Here is a 22856-nt window from a genome sequence, read left to right on the forward strand (position 1 = left end):
TCTGTCAAAACAATTCATTGATTTGTTTGGTGTGACATCTGCCGCACCCAGGATCTCATGGCAGAAGATCCTCCCACTCTGGTTTCCTCCTGAGGCCATCCTGGGACCCTGCCCGTGAGGAACGGCAGTGAAAGAGGCAGATGTGTTTATAATACAGTGCAATGAGTGTTATAATCATAATATGAACAGAGATTTGCTTCCAAAGTGTCATTCACAAATTAATAACTTGCCATTGAGCTGTGAAAAAATTAAGTCCAGTGTGTTTGTAGTTAACAGAAATAGCCATGGTTTGTCTCTGCTGCCTGGACCTTCTTGCACAGAGGATACTTCCTCTGTCTGGAATGCTCTTTCCACCCACCTCCCCCTGCCCCCCCCGCAAGCCTGGCTAAATTCTATCCTTCAGATCTCAGCTCAGATGTTACTTCCTTATAGAAGCCTTCCCACACTTGTCCAGTCTAAATTAGATTCACCCAACAGTTCTTCTCCCCATGAAATCTGTTTGGGTTTTTTTAATGAGTTGTTTAATGTGTGCCTCCTTTGTTACACTCTCAGCTGCCTAAGGACAGGGCTGTGTGTGTTTTATCCACCAGTGTGTATCCACACAGTAGAACCTCATTTATTTGTTGAATGCGTGAATGAATGAGTGGACACCGTGAGTAAGTACTTCACTGAAATTTCACATACACGATCTTATTTCATCCTCAAAACCATCTTCTGAGGTACTATTGTGTGTATTTTTTTTTTTTTAAGATTTTATTTATTTGAGAGAGAGCACAAGCCAGGGGAGGGGCAGAGGGAGAAGCAGACTTCCTGCAAAGCAGAGAGCCTGAAGCGAGGCTTGGCTCGATCCTAGGACCCTGAGATCATAACCTGAGCCAGAGGCAGACCACTTAACTGAGCCACCCAGGCACCTCTGTTGTGTATTTTAAAGATAAGAAAATTAGTCCCCCCAGAATTATATAGTTTATCTATAATCTGATAGCTAATAAGTGGCAAAGCCAGAATCTGAGCCCACTTATAAACTGTAACTGTAAACCTTTCTTCCTTGGCTACCTGAAGTTAAATGGCTCTAGTGTTTTTGTTTCATTCTCTATATGTAATTGGCAAAATGCACTATTGAGCATAACTGTGTTAACTCTTGGTTTTACATATCTGTGTGACCTTTAGTAAGGGACATTCGCAGTAAGATTCTATACTATATTCTGAATCATGAAGAAAATAAGGTTGAAATCAGAATTTTAAGTGGAAAGGGAACTGTAGAGATCAAAACCTCTTGTAGGTGAAACTGAGAGTGAATAAGTGGGGTAACTTGTTCAAGGTCACATTCTGGTAAACTAGACTCCAGGTCTCCTAATTCCTCATCTAGTGGTAACACATTACAATATCTCCAGTTTAGGGTAGTTTCCAAGTATAGGTTTTTTATATTCTCTTTCTCTTTTGGACCCTAGCCCAGAAGGCTACATTATGCTCTTGTCATACTGAAAATAAGGTGGTTACTATAGACCAGGCTGACAAGATAAAGTTATCAGGTAGTACCTTCCTTTGGTACTTTTGCAACTTTTCTATTACTTGACCTCATTTCACCATCTCATTGACTTTCTAGGATAAATAAAATCAGCAGTTAAATCTCTATCTTGTGGATGACGAAGAGGCCTGATGATAAATGAGTTGCCTAAGAAGGTCACAGAGTGTGTTAAGGATGAAGCTGGGGCTAGAACTTGAGCCCATACACCATCAGCAAACCATGGCCAGTGCCACCTGGTTTTATAAATAAACTTTTATTGGAACACAGCCACACCCATTCATTTATGTATTGTCTATGGCCGCTTTCATGCCACAACAGCAAAGGTTAGTAGTTGTGACAGACCTTATGGACCACAAAACTAAATTATATACTATCTGACCATTTATCAGAAAAGTTTGCCAACCCCTACTCTAGATGCCTGGCACTATGGCCCTAGTTCTTTCCACCTAGCAGAGTGCTTATTGCCTTCCAAGCTGTCCTCACGCCACAATTTACATTTAACAAGAAGGAATCTGTGTCTCTAGGGGGTCTTTTTCCATTGAACAGATGGAAACCTGCCAGCCTACAAAAAATTCATGCCAGGTTTTCTGGGCAAAAGATACAAAACTTTCCAAAGTCAAAATTTGCTGCTCCAGAATCTGTCACGAAGCCATAAAAAACACCAATCAACTTGATGGTAACTGAGATCAAGTGCACGATGAGTACAGTTTATAGCATTTTTCTCTGGAGCTTTTAACCCAGTCATATATTCTGTATTAGGTGCTTTGGACCCTTAGAAGGGAAGCTCTGTATCAGTGATACTCAAAGTGTGATTCCTGTAGCAGCAACACCCTTATGGCCTGGAAACTTGCTGGTAATACTCATAGGCTCCACCTTAGGCATAAGATGGGTAATTCTGGAGACAGGGCCAAGATATTAATGTTTCAGCAAGCTCGTCAGGTGATTCTAATGCGCACTGAACCTTGAAAACTATAATGGGAACTCAGAATTTACACTTCTGGCAATTTCCCAGCTGATGGTGCTGGTCAAGGAGCACACTTTGAGAACCACTGACTGCTCTAGATACTAGGATAATAAATGAGGACGTAAGCCAAGAAAATAGTTTTGGAGTTGATAAGATCCTGTTGAGAATCTTAATTCTCAAAGGCATAAAATAGACATTTTTGGACAATTTTATTACAAATTTGATTTAAAATAAAACAGTGATAAAACTGCCACCTGGATACCAACCACCCAGTTTTAGCAGATCTCAACATTGTACCTTTTGCTTGATTTTTTTGGTTTTGGGTTTTTTTAATTTTTGTTGTGGTTGTTGTTGTTTAAGAAATTAGAGTATCCTGGGTGTTATGCACAAACAATGAATCATGGAACACTATATCAAAAACTAATGATGTAATGTATGGTGATTAACATAACAATAAAAATTTTTTAAAAATTAGAGTATAGATCAAGATGAAGCCTTTTGTGTATTCTTCCAGAATCCCAATCCTCTCTCTCTTGCCCTAGAGCGAACCATTATCATGAGTTTCATGTGCATCACTTGCATACTTGTTCTTGTAATTTTACTACTTCTACATAGATCTGTGAACAATATACACTTACACATTTGTGTGTGTATACTACACTACACAACTGATAACAATCTCAACTTTTGTCTCTAGAAATTATGTTTCTAAACATTATACATTTTGATACAATGTAACTTCTGCTTATTCTGCCTGCTGTGTAAATATGCATAATTTATTAATCCATTTTCTTTTTGGTAGACATTAGATTGTTCATAGTATTTTACTATTTCAGAGTGTGGCAATAAATATTCTTACACCTGTCTTTCATGTATACTGTGTGAAAGGAAGTTTCTCTAGGGTGTATGCCCAGTAGAAGAGCTGAGAAGTAGGTTAAAGGCATCGTCAGCCTTACTAGATATTGTTAATTGTTCTCCTAGTGGTTATACCTATTTACTCACCCATCCATAAGGTATGAGAGCCCAATTTCTCTACATTTTCATCAGAATTTGACATTTTCAGACATTTTAATTTTTGCCAATCAGATATGAAATGCCTTCTAGTTTTTAAATTTACAATACCCAGAGTTCTCGGGAGCTTGAGCTAATTTTCATGTTTTTTGACATTTCAGGTTTCTTCTAGGAATTACCTGTGATATCCTTTACCCATTTTCTACCCACTTTCCTTTTTACCTGAATTTTACCTGAATAAATGCTGTTTACTTAACTTTTGGTAATACTTTATATGAGTTTTTTTGCGTTTCAAGTACTTTATCTCAGTCCATAGCTAGTCTTTTGGCTTTGCTTTTGGGTAAGAAAATCTTTCCCTACTCTTGGTTCATAAAGATTCTTTATATTTATCTGAAGTTTTAAAGCTTTGCTTTGTACATTTAAGTCTTTAATCTATCTGGAATTTCCTTTTGTGTATGATACGACGTAGAGATCTAATTTTATTTTCTTTTTCATGTAGATAACCAGTTATCCCAGCACTGCCCTTTTGTCATTGATTTATAATGCCACCCCTGATATAACAAGACTTTTCTATGTGCACAAGTCTGTTTCTGGACGCTATATGTTGGTCTGTTTGTCCCCGTGTCAGATCCACATTGTCTTAATTATTATCACTTTATACGAATATTATCTGACAAGACACATCTTACTGTGATTTTTTTCAAAACTGTGGATTATTCTTGGTGATTCATTCTTCAAGATAAATTATGATTGGCTTGTCAGATTTCATGAAAAATTCTGTCTTACAATTTTCGCTGAAATTACATTTTACTTATAGATTACTTGGGAGAGAATTGACTGTCTTTCAGTTCATGAACATGGTATATCTCTTTTATTCAGGTCTTCCACAATGACCTTTCAGTAATGTTTCACATTTTTCCCAAAGGGTATTGGGAACTTTTATTAGATTTATTCCTAGGTATGTTATCTTGCTTTTGTGAATAGTATTATTTTTCTATTTGGTTATTTCTGGGATACAGAAGCAATACTCCCTCACCCCTGTATGAACTGTTGTTCACTCCTTTTCCAGTAGATGGCAGTAAAATACATTAAGATTTCATTACTTAGAATCTTCTGAGTGATGTCTTGGTTTTTTGTTTTGGGGTTTTTTTCAGTGAAATGAGTGTTGTTTATTTTAAAGGTATTAATTCTGAAGTATTTCTAAATTATTTCCCTTTGTTCCATTTAGGAGGATAAAAAGAAGCGAGATCGGGACCGTGTGGAGAATGAGGCAGAAAAAGACCTCCAGTGCCCGACCCCTGTAAGATTAGACTTGCCTCCTGAGAAGCCTCTCACAAGCTCTTTAGCCAAACAAGAAGGTTGGAATAACTCTGAATTAACGTCCCTGAATGAGGAGGCTGAAATTATTTTAAGGATTGTAGCCAGGGAAAGTGGGTTTTTAGTTTTTAAGTTAAATTTTAAAAGCTGTTTAATTTTTTTTTTAATTTTCTTTTTTCTGTTGCTGCATAAGAGCTTGAAAGTAGCTTCAGTTTTGAATTGATATTCTCATACTTCAGTATATTTATAAGAGAAATGGAATTTTTGTATGATATTTAATGATGGGTATGAAGTAACTCATAAAGAAAATAAGCTAAACAATACTCTCTAGAATCTTCCTTTTGAAAACATTTTCCCTTTCTCCTTTGCTTTAGAAGTAGAACAGACACCCCTTCAAGAAGCTTTGAATCAACTGATGAGACAATTACAGAGGTAAATATTTTTTCCAACATTTTTATAACTTGGAAATTGAAATGGGAAATATAGGATCCAAACCACTTCTCTATTTTTGATTATTTAAAGCCACATTTTGTGGCCTAAATCCAAATGTACTTGATTTTAAAGTGGATGATAAATATTTTGCCTGGCAGCAGAAAGTACTTTAAGAAGACTTTTAAATGTTCTCCTTTGGTTTAACTGGCAACTTGAAGAGTGTTACATAATACTCTTAATGGCAAATTTCTCTTTAAAGTAACTTCTGATATTAAAGCTTTAAACCAGGAATAAACAATACAGCTATTTTCATTTTGCTAATAGATGAAAATACCTTCTATATATTTGTTCAGTGCTTATTGTGCTGTGAATATTCAGTAATTATTAAGTCTGGGAGAAGAAACAAAGTAAAGAGGATTTGTGACCCTCTCTTACATGCAAAAATTTGTTCTAAAAATTACAGTATCTAGATTAAACCAATGTTAAGTTCATAAAGGGGAAAAGAGTAACTCCATCTTTATTAAAATACATATTTTTGATACCTGTCTCTACTCAGAATTTGAATTTTCAGCTCAGAGACATTATTTGCAGAGGATTCATGGGTGGAGGGCTTGCATTCTTATGGTGAACTTTCTTCTCACTGTGTTGTCCTTCTGTGTCAACCCAGAACAGATTACAAATCATTTTGTAAGTTAAAGCCTCTTGTGCTCTCTGTATTCAGCACCTGTCCAGCTTTGCAGTTAAGATGAGAAGTTAGTGGCCTCCCTCCCTTTTTGGTGTTAGAGGATAATTGAGAAAATTACATCTCAAGCCTTTGCCCTTGAATAAGTCATTCATTACATGTCTCCAAATATGAACAGGTAAATGGTAGGTGTTCTGACTCTATTAGAATGTATGATTATAAAGTGTTTTGGCTGCCTTTGAAGTTTTATTTTTTGTAACATAAGACCAGGATATAGCTTAATGATGTCAACTTAAAAGAAATCCACTTAACAAGGTCTCTCATTGGGGCGCCTGGGTGGCTCAGTCGGTTAAGCATCTGCCTTCAGCTCAGGTCATGATCTCAGAGTCCTGGGATCGAGCCCCACATCGGTCTCTCCGCTCAGCAGGGAGTCTGCTTCTCCCTCTCCCTCTGCCTCTCCCCCTGCTTGTGCCATCTCTCTGTCTGTCTGTCTCTCTCAGATAAATAAAATCTTAAAAAAAAAAAAGGTCCTCTTAGTCCAAGGATATTGACATTTCTCAGAACGTTTTGGGAATTAGAACCCAGAGCCACATTTTTTGAATGGTCTTTAGTGTATTCATCATCCTTGAGGCTCAGCCCAAATGCTGATGAACGGTATAGTTGATTAGGGTTCTGTTAAAATGACTGATTCTGGGGGGGGAGGGATGGTAGATGATTTGCTCTGAAGAAGTCCTCCAGATATGATCAGTGTTGTTACTCATAGTAACTACTATGGACACACTGGGTATTTTTGCTTATTTTTTTTTTCTGGTCTCACCACCTAGGCATCCTGTAAGGAAGAACAAATAGCTGAGTTTAGATTCCAGCTCTTCTATCAGATTTATGACCTAGAACAAAAGATTTGACCTCTGAGCCCCAGTTCCCCCATCTCTCTAAGTGAGGCTGCCACCACCTTGATGGCTTTTGTAAGGATTAGATATAAAATACATCAGGCACCTACCATAGGGCCTGCATGTGGTAAATACATTTTAAAAGTTGCTCCTACTACTACATTTTAAATCATTTTTATTGTTACGATAATTTGGAGTAAGAAACTTCGGTTTGCCAAATTTCCAGAGAAAAAATCAATCTAGTGACCTAATCATATGCGATGTTTTTCAACCCTGTCAGTACTGGAATTACCAGTGCCAAATACTGCAGTACCAGTACTCAACCCTGCAAGTACCGGTGCCTGGACGAACCCTCCTTCCCAGGACATTCTGATGTAGTGAGTCTAGGGTGAGCCGCCACCTCCCCACCCGCCACAACTGGAATTTTTTTTAAAGCAGAATTGCACAGCCAGAATTGAGGGCCTACAATAGAAAGCACTGGTTCTTAAGTTTGGCGGTAGTATGAGGACCTTTTTAATGTCAGTTTTTTGAGTACTCTCCTATACACACTAAAGTCGGGTCCACTGATTAAGAAAATCTAGATACTCACGTGAATTCTGTGGCCCACCAAGAATCCAACCTTACAGTTATAAATCAGGATGGAAGATTGCAGATGTGCATTTATAGTTATTCTTTCTGTCTTTTCCCCTATGGTTGATAAAAGTACATAGTGTTTATCTCCCAAAGGCCAGACATTAGTTAGTTAGTCTTAGATCTTTTATTTTGTTTCATTTTTCCCTGTGTAGGAGGTGCTACCGATTAATTAGGCTGCATATTTTAAAAGATTCTCTGTCTTAAGGGTACGGATTAGTATTAAAACATCTTAACCTTGTTATTATGAGTCTTTAAAATCACTCCTTCAGGGGCACCTGGGAGGCTCAGTCAGTTAAGCATCTGCCTTTGGCTCAGGTCATGATCCCAGGGTCCTGGGATCGAGCTCCACATTGGGCTCCCTGCTCAGTGGGGAGCCTGCTTCTCCCTCTCCCACTCTTCCTGCATGTGCTCGCTCTCCCTCTCTCTCTCTCTGTCAAATAAATAAATAAAATTTTTAAAAAAATAAAATCATTCTTTCAACTTGCAGTGAAGAGCATGTTAGTATACTACAGATTCTTTCTACACTGAAATGTTTCCTGTGACTTCTGCTCCTAGACCAGTAGATTTGTTTGTAGTAGAAATAAAATTGCCTTTTTCATATCTTCACAGAAAAGACCCAAGTGCTTTCTTTTCATTTCCTGTGACTGATTTTATTGCTCCCGGCTACTCCATGATCATTAAGCACCCAATGGATTTTAGTACCATGAAAGAAAAGATTAAGAACAATGATTACCAGTCCATAGAAGAACTGAAGGTAACTATAGTTATTTATGTTGTGATTGGAAAATTGACCTGTAATACAAAGTAACATAATTATTCAGTTGAGAGTTGAACTCTTGGATTCTGTGTATACACAGTCTTGGTAGAAATCTGCATATCTGATAATAGGAAATTTTCTCATTGACCTATTATTTTGTAGAGAATTAAGTTTATTTTAATATCCAAAATTTTTGTATTTTTCTGTCTCAGAAAACATTTTTGAGCACCAATGTCACGTGATAGAAAACTGGACAAACGAATCCATTTGCTGTCTTTTATTATTTGGGGGTGTTTTAGAAAAATTTGAATTTCATATGTTCTACACTCTGTCTCATTTTTCATTTCAGACCAGTACAGATAAAATTGATACTTAAAGTTGCGACGGAGTAGTTTCCTTTTCTATTTCTAGACAGCTAAGGTGTAGCATGTCTCTCCAATAGAGGATAAGTCTTGTCCAGAAATAGTAAAAGTTTAATTACACTTCTATTTGATGAAAGTCAGTTGCTTCCTGAACTCAATTCGGCTATATTTGTTGAGCATATTTTCTTCAAAAGAGAGGAATGAAATTAAAAACTTAAGAGTGAAGAACCCATAAGGCATGAGAGGGTGATGTGTGTGCCCGATGTTACAGTGGAAGTTTTTCCATCTTTAAGTAGTTATGGTATATGTTGATTTCAGCAGTATACTTTTCATTTTGACCTTCAAAGAAAGGAACAGTGTGTTTTGTTTTGTTTTAATTTTTCTCTGTATCAAACCACCCAAACTTAACTGGTTTAGATAATACCTATTTTGCCTTTATTTTTTCTGCATGAACGCTATAGTAGTCACCTGATCTATCTAAGTACTAGACCCTAATCAGTTACAGATTATCTTTTTGCCTTTTTTTTTTAAATCCACATGTTGATCAGTTGAGATTTATGAATAAAACCAGCATTTAATTCTATCTTTACTGTTCATTTGAATGCATAGGTAACATTCTACTTACTCTGGAAACCTGAATTACATTCTCTTGTATTCAGAGAAATGGAAACTTTCCCAGTTTCTCACCTGGTGAAAATTAGGCTAGAATGGTTTATTTCAGCATATTTCTGACCTTCTTATTGCTTAATGGAAAAAAATTTCACAGGGTTTTTTTTTTTTCTTTTTGTGAACAGTTTTCCTCTGATCTTTCTCTTATGATGACAGAAGAGAATAGAAATGTGCCCCCCTAAGTGTTTTTGCACAAATGATAATTAAGATTTGTTGTAATTGAAATAAACTAATACTTTCATTTTTGGAGTTTTCTACATTACTGTGTTTCCTTTGGGGAAAAATCAATAGCCTGATGTAATATTAATTAGCTTATTCAGCTCGTTAGGCTGTTGAGGTTTTTTTTTTTAATTACTTGAAAAGTATACAGAAAGGTCATTTAGCTTTTTGAGTGACCAAGTGCCATTACCCCCAAAGTCCAATAAAGCCTAGCACATGACAGTTAAGATTCATGGAATCTAAAAATTGTCTTAACAGATCAGATCAGTGGAATAATCCAGTACTCTCTTGCCAGCTAGAGACCAGTGGTCCCTTGGTATAAGTAATAGTCATCTGATGTCCTCCCTCTCTTGCCTCTGTTTCCCAAAATACATATTTAATAATTCTTAATGGAATGGGAGCTCTTCAGAAAATCTATAGCAAGGGCCCTTAACCTGGGGTCCTCTGGATGGAAGCCAGAGATGAGCCTTTAAGGGGAACTTGCTAAAATGACATTAAAAAGTTTGTGTTCAACTTGGTGTGTGTATATATGCTTGAGGAGTGGATGCATGGCTTTCATCACGTTCTGAAAGATCCAGGACCTAGCAAATTCTTATTGGTTAGAGGCTTGACCAGGGATAAGGATCCACATGTACTTCATCCACTTTAAGTTTAATACCAGACTTCTTGTGACCCCTGAGTCCGTCTTCTCATACGCTTTCAGGTAATACTAAGTCTGCCTATTGTTCCATTTAAGTGTCCTAAGCTGTCATCACTTTTTATTAAATAGTGGGGTTTGAATATTTGTTTTGGATATGGAGGAGGAATTTGTTTAGGGGGAATTTTTTTTTGTTGGATTTTTACCATTTTAACTCAGGTCGTGGCATAATCACTGCCACGTTTATACAGTGTAAAAAATTACTTAATCATGAAACTATGCAGTGGAATTGAGCTCTCCAGCATACATAGGTACTTTGAAATTTAACCTAAAAGTACAGTTTTGATAATTTGGCTACTCTGGTTACATGTTCCAACTCTTTGAGGTTGTATGGTTTATTTCACATTGGCATGATTTTGCAGCATGCTGCAAATTATGTTTAGCTTATGATAGTATCCAAACACTTAAAATTAGTGTAAATATTTTAACATTTTTGCTCAGTTAATTTGAATTTCCTAAAAAATACTGTGATAATTTAGCCCTGTCACAGTTTTCATCAAGATTTGAAATTATTGGGTGCCTGGGTGGCTCAGTTGGTTAAGCGACTGCCTTCGGCTCAGGTCATGATCCTGGAGTCCTGGGATCAAGTCCCACATTGGGCTCCCTGCTCAGCAGGGAGTCTGCTTCTCCCCCTGACCCTTCCCACTCTCATGCTCTATCTCATTCTCTCTCTCAAATAAATAAATAAAATCTTTAAAAAAAAAAAAAAGATTTGAAATTATTTAATTCATAAATGGAAACTTAAGATGTTTGTTTTAAAACTAGGAGTAATATTTTAATTACGTGAACTCAGTTAAGGTTATTCTATAGGGCCGCCTGGGTGGCTCAGTCAGTTAAAGGTCCAACTCTTGATTTTGGCTCAGGTCATGATCTTGGGGTCATGAGATCAAGCCAGGCTCTGCACTGCGTGAGGAGCCTGCTTCAGATTTTCTCTCCCTCTCCTCTGTCCATTCCCCTAATCTTTCCCCCCACCCACTCTTGCTTGCTTTCTCTCTCTCTAAAAAAAAAATTTAAATATTATTCTATTAAATAGAAGTATTTTCTTCCAATTCTTTTTGTGTACAGTAAGATTATAGTGAAGAAATCCATTTAAAAATTTCATCTTGGGATCTAAGGGTTTATGTTGCTCATTATAAAAAATGTAAGAATTTGGAAAGGAATGTAGTACAAAATTTAAATTAACTTAGCAGTACTGCTTTTGTTAGTTAGTCTTAAAACACACTAAATTGCTTTAATGTTGTTTAGTAAACAGTGAAATAAAAGGATAGGGTTTTTGTTTTATCTTTTTTAATTTTTCGAGGACCTGTATGATTTCATCAAACAGGGACAAGAAGGTGCTTTGTTTTGTTTTAAATGCATTTTTCTCCTTAATATTCTCTCTGCAGGATAACTTCAAACTAATGTGTACTAATGCTATGATTTACAACAAACCCGAGACCATTTATTATAAAGCTGCAAAGAAGCTATTGCACTCAGGGATGAAAATTCTTAGCCAGGTAAAGGAAATTCTTTGTCATAAATAGTAACTGTTATAAAATCTGTATACCTTTGTTTTTTGGTTAGAGTGATAGAGATCCAGTACAGTACTAGTTTTATAGGCGGATTATATTAAAGTAGGAAATATTAAATGAAAAAAGTTTTCATACAAAGAAAATTAAAACACGAAATTCTCATTTGGAATTGATACAAATAAGTACTAATTATTTATTTAGAGGCTGTTGAATTGGTTAGTCACCAGATGGATTTATATTTGCTGTGAAAGAAACATCACCCTGAATTCCAGGATAAGATTGGTGAGATGAATTATGAGGCCTGTTGGGGGGAAAGCTCTCTACTTCCCTTTGAAGGATGGACTCTGATGGTGAAGCACAGGAACTCCTTCCAGGACAAAGAAAATGTCAGTGAGCAGTACCCTGCTCTTTGCCACCTCCCTGCAGGAGCACTCCTCCTGGAAGGGCCAGAACTGGTACCATAGTAATGTGGCTGAGGTGGGAGGGACACTTCATCATCAAGCTTCATGAGACGGCATAAACATGACAGTTTATTCAGAAGAGAGGTTAGTGGCAGAAAAGAACACGTGCTGTCTCAGAACAACCGCTGATGGGATGAGGGGAATTGAGGGGCTCGCTGTGCACCTGCTGGGAGAAGAGGAGAGTTCACAAGATAAGTCGTGTCTTTTGAGGTTTTACTCATGGCTCTGAATAGGATGGGAAGTTAACGGAGGTGATCCTGGCAGGAAGTCGGAGTTCTGGTTTTAGCTTGTGGACCTCGGGCAGGACATGAACCATGCTGGGCCTCGGTATTCTCATGTCTGGAGAAGACATGGTTTAAAGTGGTTTAAAGAAGGTTTAAAGTGCAGTCTCCCAAGATAATTGCCAGCGTTAGGGTGCTGACTCTCATTAAGAGCTAAGTAGGCAGGAGACTACGAGAAAGGAGAGCAAGGCAGGAGAGGGATTTTTCGAAGAAGAGACAAGTGGAGGTATAAGACAGGAAGAATGAGAAAGAAATCAGAATGAAGAGCTTGGGCCCAGACTCAGAGGAGTTATAGGAGAGTAGGAATGAGTCATGTGTAGATGCACATGGTTTCCCACTTGTTACAGTGACCATCTGTATTACAGTTTTAAAGAATTGTCTTGGTGTGCAGATGTCTGAGTGTGTGCTTGGCTCTAAGAGATTCTCAGATCCATTTAACTGGGCAAAGAAAAGCATTTGGGTTGATGAGTATTCTTGCATTCCTAATATTCAGACAGACAGCATCAGTTCCTACCCTTTCCTATAGACATAAAAAACTGTAATGTAAACCAGGTACCCATCTTTGGCAAAATCTACAAAGGAAAGGGGACTATAAAATGTTTATCCCACTCTTTGCAGGAAGACTCAGAATCCAGACCCACGCCATATTCCAGGTTTAAAAATCTACAAATTACATTTGAAATAAAAGTGCATCCCGCAAATGTAGTCTTTAGTCACTCCACAATATGTACATTAAATTTTTGGGAGAAAGTTGAATTTGCAGTATCCCAAGTAAATTTATCAACTTTGATTTACCATTATCTTCTTTTTTTTCAAATAATGTAGTTAATATAACATGCAAAAGATTACAGTATCTCTTGAATTTTACTGGGGGTGGGATGGCTGGAAGTACAGAAAATAAACTTTCTTCTCCACCTTCCCTTTTCTCTCTCTGTTGTCTTCCTTTTTTTCAGATCTCTTCCTGTTGAGGAGCCCTACCCATCCTGTGTTATAGCTTCCTGTTGACTGTTCTCTCCACCCTAAATGGGAGGGATCCTTACAACAGTGATTTTTTAAATGTTTAAATTTAGATCTTCTTGAGTTAACTCTTCTGATAGCGGTACTCCCAAGGGAGCCCAGCACACCCTTCCATGAATGGTGTCTTTTTAAAAGATCACTGGTTTTGAATGTTCCGTGTAAAGATTGTAGAGCAGTCATTTATCATTTTTTTCATTGACACACAAAATAGTGGCTATTGGTAGACATTTTTATAAAGAATGGAAGTAGTCGAATAACTTTTTTGATCTCCTAGATAAATACTAGAATGCTGCATTATACTACAAACAAAATAGTACAAACTCCTGTTTGTAGCATGGTGGCTTTAGAATCAAGGTTCAAGTCCTGGCTGTGCCCTCGAGACGCTGAGTGACCTTGGCAGGCTGTGCGCCCTTGCTCCGCCTCGGTAGACCTTGGCGGCCAGGCGGCCGTGCCTGATGCGTGTGTAAGCACCCGCGTGGCAGAGTCCAGCCCTTTCAGCCGTTTAATGTTGTAAAATTGAGGACTGATAAATAGTATGCTGATTTGGAGACATCTTAATTATTTTTTAAAAAAAAGACTTTCAAGGTAAAATGAAACCCAGCTTTTTCCAATGATTTGTGTTGAAATTTAGAAGATTTCTCTAATTCTTTTCATTTTGTGTGTGTTACGTTTTTAAAAACTTCAAAATGTTTTTAATGTAGGTTCTATTTTATAAAATTCTAGAGTGGAAATAAAAAGATAACTGAGAACTTCATGATCTAAGCCCATTCATTTAACACCATTTATACTTGCAGTGTGCGAGCTTCTGATTTAGGTACTAGAGATAGAGCTGGGTAAGGAATTACCTAAGTGACGTACACAAGGGAAAACACAAATGGCCGATAAAAAGTTCCAGAGATAATCATATTCACTAATATTTTTTAAGTATGTATTAAAATAAGACATTTTTTTTAAATCGGCAAATTTTTTTAAATACTACTCAGTTTGATAAGGATTCAGAGAAACTTTCAAACACTGATATATACATTGATAAAATTTCTCTGGAGAGCAGTTTGGCAGTAAATATCAAAAGCCTGATGACCTAGTGTTTCCACTTCTAGGAATTTTTTTTTTTTTTTCAATATAGTTAACATACAGTATCACTTTTGGGAATTTATCCTAAGGAGAGATTCTTGAAGAGATTTAGTTATAGTGCCGTTCATGAGACTTTTATTTGTAATAGTGGAAACTTGGAATAATCTAAATGTCTAATAGGGGAATATTAATTAGGCCATGGTACGCAGGATAAAATACTACACACTTACTAAAAACATTTTAAAGAGTATTGAATGATATGGAGGGAAAATGATTGTAATTTATTAATGAAAAAAATTCATGTTACCAAATATTCAGTATAATTCTAATTAGCCAATATGTGTAATGCTTAGAGAAATACTGGCATAATGATAAACAAGGTTTGTATTTTCTCCTCTACCCAAATCTTTGTCTACAATGAAATATATTACTTGGATAATTTTAATAAGACTACCTTAAAATAAAAGTTCAGTAAAAATAGCAGGTCCGCGTTCTGGAGGCTCTCACGGTCTGCATTGCTAATTCAGCAGTGTGATGAGACAGGGCCCCTCATGGGACCCCAGAGCCCTGGCTTCGTCACTGGTTCTATGACCTTAGGTGAGGCATTTAGCATTTCTGGGCTATGTTGTTCTTATTTGAATGACCTCTGGTCCTTTCCAGTTCTCAGTTTCTATTATTCTGCAAAAGTCTTCCCTGGCATTGCCATGCAGCCCTAAGGAGACTGCACTCCATATTTTATCCAGTAACAGTGCTCAGAGTTAAAAAGCAGAAGTCACTAGAAACAAATGTGCCTCCAGAAACCTCAAGCCCTTCACCACAAAGAAAATTTCACAGCATATCAATGCAGTGGAAAATTAAGTACGTGTTTCACAAAATAGAAACAAGACTTCTTTGGTAAGAACATTATGCTTTCTGGGAAAGAAACTGTGCTAGCAACCTTTTATTCTCCTGGAAGCATGTTGTTTTCACACAGAGAAAAATGCCAGCGTCCTCAGTGGTTATTCTAGGATACCAGAGTGTAAGGGTACTTCACATGTTCACATCCTCTAGCTTTTGAAATACCTGATAATTCTTAAATTTCAAAAGATAAGCCATTCTGTTAAATACAAAATTTAAACATGCTATTAAACTAAATTCTCCTTTTTAAAGTTAGTACTGCAAAGAATACTTAGTATTTATTCATGCTTTCTCCTCTATGAACGTTTTGATGATGTAGTCAAGTTAAAAAGCATTCTCTTATGTTGGAAATTATCTGAATTGAAGGAATAGACTGTATTGCCCTGGTTCCCAAACATACTCTCTTGGTATAATTACATTTAATTGCTTTTCTTCCCTAGTTAATGACAGAGTAAGTGCAAACTCACATTGTGAGAAAGAAATGCATCACTTTAAAAATTAATGACAAATATGCAATGAGACTATTCTTGAATATTTTTAGGAGAGAATTCAGAGCCTGAAGCAGAGCATAGAATTCATGGCAGACTTGCAAAAAAGTCGAAAGCAGAAAGATAGAACAGACACCTCGCAGAGTGGGGAGGACAGCGGCTGCTGGCCAAGAGAAAGGGAAGACTCTGGAGATACTGAAGCGCAAGCCTTCAAGAGTCCCAATAAAGAAAACAAAAAGTAAAAAAATCTTTGGAATATTTAAGTTAAACTATCTTTTTCAGACCAGTAAGCGGGAAAAATCCTGGTTCAGTGCCTGCCTTGAGAAGAGGTCTACCCGTGGTTGGTTGGTTTTTGGCATGAAAGTCCATTTCGGTGATAATGATCCCCGTCTTCTCCTACAAAGCATTATATGCAATTGTTTAAACATAGTTCAGAAAACAGTTCTGAATGTGTATTCTTATGAAAGTAGTTAAACCAATAAATTATCTTTAGGGACTTATTATTAGTGAAATTTATTGAAGTAGAACTCTGTTTAAGAAAAAAATCTGTATTTTTTACCTCATTCCATAAAGGGGTTGAAACCGTAAATTTACAGGTGAAGCTACTTCCTAAACAGATGGGCTGTTGCTGAGGTGTGTGCGTGTTTTCCACCAGACATCACCTGGTAGGAGCGATAACTCAGTACTGGTCCCCCCCTTGCCCCCCCCGGCAGCCCCGGGCATGGCCGGACGCAGCTGTGGCCACCTGGTCACACCACTGACTCACTAGCAGCCCTGAGGCCCCGCATCTCACTGTCAACTCTGAAAGAGGGTTCTAGTGAGTAGGCTGGATTTCTGCTGGTGTAAGGCAAAGAGAGTAAACTTGTGACGTATTTTTATTGTATTTCTAAGATTTGTACAATTCAAATTTTTTTTTTTTAAGATTTTATTTATTTGACAGCGAGAGAGGGAACACAAGCAGGGGGAGAGGGAGAAGCAGGCCTCCCACTGAGCAGGGAGCCCGATGTGGGGCTCGATCCCAGGACCCTGGGATCATGACCTGAGCCAAAGGCAGATGTGTAACGACTGAGCCACGCAGGCGCCCCCAAATGTATTTCATTTTAAATTTAGAAACTGGACTTTAAAAAGAGAATGATGTGTCCCTCCCCCTTCAAAATATGTTTGAGGTAGAGTCCATTTGTGTGACTGTATTGAGAAAAATGCTCAAGACAAATAGCACTGGACACACAAAGGCGAGAGCTAAGCAGGCTGTTGGGCTGGCCTGGCTATGAGCATGCTCCGGGCTCTCCCGGGCCCCCGAGGAACAAAGCTGTACTTGGCGACCGTAAGGCAAGTGCCTCCGGTTGAGTTGTGCTCCTCTTTGGAATTCATTTTAATGTTTTCATCTTATCTTTTTTTTTTTTACTTAGTATTAATGTATGTTTTCAGGAAAGACAAAGATATGCTTGAAGATAAATGTAAGAGCAATAGTTTAGAAAGAGAGCAGGAGCAGATTGACCGCATCGTTAAGGAATCCGGAGGAAAGCTGACCAGGCGGCTTGTTAATAGCCAGGTGACGGGGCTTTTTCATTCTTTTCACTACCTACTGTCTGGTTGTCTGGGGCTTGCAGTTTTCAGATTGCTTGTGCACTTTTAACCCATACCATACCTGCCAAAGAGCTGTTCAGTACAACACCCAGAGAAGAAAATTATAATAATTTGTAAAGTACATAATGAATCTTTTCCTCTGTTACTGGATTTTAGTGATGTTAATGTGTTCTAAACTTGGAAAATGAACATTTATACTCTGGTCTCTTGAAATCATTGTTTAGCACATTGGTTTTAAAACCAAATGGATTAATACGTGACTTTCGACAGGTCACTCCCCTCCCCTGGTCTCCAGTATCTTCCTTTTTTAATAGGGAGGGCAGAGCGGAGGGGCCCAAAGGCCCCGCACAGCTCTTTACCAGCCTGAGGTTTCCCTAACCTTCATTTCTGCAGCCCATTAGCCACTGTGTGTATGGAGCGAGGTGGGAAAGTCAGTATCCAAGTGTAACACTAGTAACTCATAATATTGGTTTGGCTAAATTTAAGGCTTTCTAGTGTGAGAGAGAGATATATATATGTACACGTACTTGCATATGAATGTGGTAAATATAAAACAGTGTACCACATTTGAATACTTTGGGTCATTGCAGTGTGAATTTGAAAGGAGAAAACCAGATGGAACAACAACATTGGGGCTTCTCCATCCTGTGGATACCATTGTAGGAGGTAAGTTCACAGATCAGAATGTGCATGAACTTGCTGTTTGGCAACAAGCAGTAGCCTGGGTGACATTTTAAAACAGCAAGCCTGATACTGAGCAATCCGACTGTATCGTCATCCCCAAAGAACTTGGCTAGACATTGTGTATTTTGTGCTAATAGCTAGCCCGGCTTTACCTCATCTTAAAGCAGGTACTGTAGAGATCCACTGTTCTTTAAAATACAAAGTCCTTGGAATACCAGACCCACCATTAAAGCCAAAAAATGACGTAATTTCTAGCTCTGGCTCTAAGAGACTATGTGTGTATGCTCAGTTATTTCAGGAGGTATCTCAAAACCCTCTTATTATAACATAATAAATTTGGCTTTTTAAATTTCAGTGACTAGAGCAAATATATATGCCCTGTAGTACCTTAGTAGTCATGGAATAACATGCATAACGACACCCTGTCTTCCACTGTGGCTGGTAGAAAGTTGGTAAAGGTTGGGAAGCATGACTTTAGAAACCCCGGTCATATTTTTATTTTCTCAGATGGTATTTTAAGGGCGATAGTATAGGGATTCCAGTTTGAAATTTGATGTAAGAAAAAGAACTTTTTGTCATTCATCTGAGGGGGAGGGAGTCATGTGTCAGGATAAGCAAAGGTGAGAATGTTATTTTGTAAATACCCATTTTCCTGCTGCCGTTACAAGAGCAAGCATTGGGCATACAGAGACGAATGATGACACTTCAGGGAGCAGTCTCCAGGACTTAACCGTTTTGCTGCGGGCAAGGCCTGGGAGCTGGAAGTGGAGCGCAGTGTGTCATAGGGGACAACGGGAGGCACGCGTCCCTTCCCGTCTTGTCTGTGGGGTGGGGCGTGGAGGCACGAACGCCAGTCACTGCGTGAAGAGCTGCCGCTCGTCTGCCTGGAAGAGGGCAGCTGTGACAGGACACAACAGAAAGGGCCCATCTAGTGTCTGGGGGCCAGAGAAGGCTTCCTTATTCCTTAGCAAGGTGATGCTTAGGTTGGTCCCAAAAAAGTGAGTGAGGGTGAGGGGCTGGGGGTAAGAGACATCGAAGCAGCCGGGAAGAGCCGGATGCATTTGAGGGCTAACCGGGGAGCCTCTCAGTGTCTTCGCGCATCGCACTCTGCTCTTGAAACGCCGGCGGAGTTCCTTCACTTAGAAGAAGAGGAACTGGTGTCGGGGGGGGGGGGGGGGCGTAGAAAACCTCACTTTTTGCTTTTATGCGAACTTTGCATAGTAGAAGTTTATATGGTCTTGGATCAAAGGAAGTGCCGCCAGACTGAGAACATGGCGCTTTCTAGTATAGCTATTGTGGAAATTTGGTGGGAAGGGGATGCAACTAATGATTTAGGGGACACCTTAAGATCTGCCCCTTTTTGTGTGTCCAGCAGTCTGTGCCCTTGCTCTGCTGCCTTGCATTTCCGGCTGCTAGAGGCAGGGTCAGCGTGGCCCAGGCCCAGCTGGCTCCGCACATGGCAGCAGCCCCCAAGGAGCCAGCATCCTGGTCTAAGGTGCAGGCTTTGCCCCCTGTTCCTTCTCAGCTCCTTCTTCCTGCCAAATTCCAGACTGCTTGCTGAAAGGGAGAGAAGACCCAATTTAGGTGTGCCACCTTCCTCACTAGTGCTTTCAGTTTATCACTGTGGTCACCTGTGGCCGCAGCCTCTGTTCCAGGGTGGAATAGCATGCCTCGTAGATACCAGTCTTTCCTGAATAGATTATGAGTTCTTGTCTTTAATCAGGTGTTTTTCCTTAGTCTTTTGCTAACCTTTTCTACTGGTTTACTCCTATCAAAATAAAGTTTCAACCTTTAAATCCTTAAATTTTTTTAAGTGAAATGCAACGTGATTATAAAGAATTACAAGAAGCAGTAGAGCATAATGAAAAGGACCAGGTTCAGGTCTTGGCTACAGTCCTCCCTTGCTGAGATTTTCGTGGGTGAAAGATGGGTGTACGAAGGGCCACCCAGACTCCTGGACAGAGTCATATAGACCGCATGAAGCAGTGTGCGTGCAGACGGCCCACAGAGTGCCCCCCGGGCTCCTTATCACGTGCACCTCCCACACCAGGCCTGCTCTTGTTTCAGAACCAGGCTACTGCCCTGTGAGACTGGGAATGACAACTGGAAGGCTTCAGTCTGGAGTAAATACTTTGCAGGGGTTCAAGGAAGACAAAAGGAACAAAGTCACTCCAGGTAAGGCTTCATGTTTCTCTCCTCGCTCAAGCATTTGGCGGGGAGAAAAGCATAATTACCATTTCTTTAACTCTCTTGGTGCTAGTTTTGCAACATGAATCAGCTGTTTTATTAACTTCGGAAGAAACTGAAAAATCAGCTATTAGTATTCAAAATGAATTTTGTGCTTTCTTTCCTCTGTCTCTCCTTTGTGGGGAAAAAGTCACTTGAGTTGTGACTTCCCAAGGATCCGTGAGGGAAAATAGCTACCTTGGATTTGTTATGCCAGTCAGTGAGGTAATAAAATTAGAAGGGAATGATCTTTAATAAAACAGAAATTAGATTGACACGCAAGTGAAAGAACAGTACTGTAGTATTTGATTTCTGTCCACAGTGTTATACTTGAACTACGGACCCTACAGTTCTTATGCTCCGCATTATGACTCCACATTTGCAAATATCAGCAAGGACGATTCGGATCTGATCTATTCAGCCTATGGGGAAGACTCTGATCTTCCCAGTGATTTCAGGTGAGTGACCAATTCTTCAGTATCCAGAATGCCACGTTCTTCTGAAACACTGATAGACCCGTGTATATCCAAGGGGTGTGGTCCGAACTGGAGGTGTAACCTGGAGACTCTTAGTCCACATGTAAGTCCTGAGGTGAATAAGGTCACCTTAGGGAGGAAGTGAAGGGCAGGAGCAAGTCCAGGACTGAGCCCTGGAGCCTCCGTCATTGAGAGAGTCTTACTTCTCTTGGAAGGTTTCCCCAGGAGCATTTCATGTCTCTGAGTTCTTGATATTGTTTAGTTTGCTCAAGATGATAAAGGTAAATATATAAATAGGGTGTTGTACCTAGATGGAAAATTTTACACCGTGGCGTGTAAATTAAGGCGTGTCTGACAGAAACAGTTGGCTGGGATAGGAAGATTCAGCTGACGGAGGTGATTTATATGGAAGTGACTTTCCCAACACACTCTCTTTCAGCATCCATGAGTTTTTGGCCACGTGCCAGGATTATCCCTATGTGATGGCAGACAGTTTACTGGATGTTTTAACAAAAGGAGGTCATTCTAGAACCCTGCAAGAGTTGGAGATGGTAAGAAGGCTGCTAAAGAAATGGGTAATTTATTATTGGCTCTTAGCATTAGTCACTCGGTGTTATGAAACCATGGGAGTCACCAGGGTGACAGCTAAGCTGCATTCCCCTGAAAAGCCAGGCCAGCCTGGGTGGGGACCGTGGGTGGAGGACAATGAACGGAAATGGGTAAGTCAGCTACCAGGGTCTGTGAGGGCCAGGAGACTGTCATTATCTCCCAATCTTGGGAATGTAGGAATCAGAATGGGGTTGACGACTCAGAAGTCAGCTGGTGCTGTGTACCCTAACAAAAAAGGAAGTCTCGCTCACTGGCTTGGAACGGAATTGACTAAAATGATAGAGAATGTTCTTTTCTTTATTACTCAGTAACAACACAGTGGTGGGGCCGCAAGGAAAAAAGAAGCTTCCGCTTTGCTCTGTTATTAACACTTGTAACCTGTCTCCAGTCCAGTCGGACATAGTTCATCATCTGGAATAATTCACACCCTCAGCTCCAAGATTAGAACCAGAAAATGTTCCTCCTGATAAGTAGAAGAGAGTCGAGCTCCAGAATGTCCTTGTCACCATAGTTAGGAGAACCCTGTGTCTCTGGGGGTCCTAGCTCTTCCTGAGGGCTGTGGCTGCTGCCACCTTGTCCTCTGCCGCACGTGGCTGCCAGTCCCTGGGGTAACTCTCAGCAGTGCTGAGTCAGCACCTCACGTTCAGTGAGAATTGCTGTACATGCAGGCTTCGCGCAGGAACGACTTTTCTCACGTGACCTAAAAAACATGCCACTTCTCATCTGTTCAGAAATATTTTTCCTCTGACCCTCCCAACAATCTGAATTAATAGTCTTGAGCTAAAATTGAATAGCTTTCATTTGGTTGGTAGGGCAGTCGATTTCAGATCTAAAGTTTCTCTGTCCACTGATCCAGCAGTTTGCTCAGACTGTATCTTAGAAAATTAAAAAAAGTTACATGTAAGGATACATTGTTTATAATATAAAAAAATTGGGAATTGGTTAAAAAATCATAATACAACCTTTCAAAAAAAATCACATCATTATTGATTTTCGGGCACAATACATTTGCCTGTTGTTTAGGTATGCGTGATCTCTGACAGCTAGGATTATGGGAAGCTTTCACATTCTCCATAGCATTTGAATATTTTACGGTAATCCTCTGCTATCTGAGAATATTGCTCTCTTAATGCAAATTAGTCCCTAGAGTGCCTCCTGTTTTCTCCTTGCCATAGATTTACCTGTCATTGAAAACCAACTCCATTTAGTAGGCACTTCTCTGCTATTTACCAGGTACCTTCATATATATATGTATAGCTTTTTGCTCAGACACAGATCATTCTTGAAGTTACCAGTAATAGGTACTCTTGACTCAAATACTCTCAAAATGCCACTTATGGGGGCGCCTGGGTGGCTCAGTCATTAAGCGTCTGCCTTCGGCTCAGGT

At 39.2% G+C, this 22856-nt stretch overlaps 1 protein-coding gene across 4 annotated transcripts in view; it reads left to right on the top strand.

Annotated features, from left to right (window-relative positions):
- BRD7 (bromodomain containing 7) overlaps positions 1-22856 on the top strand; it is a 34264-nt gene that overhangs the window by 7199 nt on the left and 4209 nt on the right. For all 4 annotated transcript variants that reach the window (XR_010408109.1, XM_045870030.3, XM_045870031.3 and 1 more), the window contains exons 3-12: positions 4729-4858; positions 5192-5249; positions 8064-8208; positions 11544-11654; positions 15941-16125; positions 17316-17439; positions 18065-18140; positions 20226-20333; positions 20707-20842; positions 21300-21411. Coding sequence is in view for 3 of the 4 variants with exons in the window: in XM_045870030.3 (XP_045725986.1) it covers positions 4729-4858; positions 5192-5249; positions 8064-8208; positions 11544-11654; positions 15941-16125; positions 17316-17439; positions 18065-18140; positions 20226-20333; positions 20707-20842; positions 21300-21411 (1185 nt within the window). In the remaining variant the exon portion in view is untranslated. The remainder of the gene's footprint in view (positions 1-4728; positions 4859-5191; positions 5250-8063; positions 8209-11543; positions 11655-15940; positions 16126-17315; positions 17440-18064; positions 18141-20225; positions 20334-20706; positions 20843-21299; positions 21412-22856) is intronic.

This window comes from Mirounga angustirostris, unplaced genomic scaffold, assembly GCF_029215605.1.
Source record: "Mirounga angustirostris isolate CCGP_5_RB_7025 unplaced genomic scaffold, mMirAng1.0.hap1 SCAF_16, whole genome shotgun sequence".
NCBI lineage: Eukaryota > Metazoa > Chordata > Mammalia > Carnivora > Phocidae > Mirounga > Mirounga angustirostris.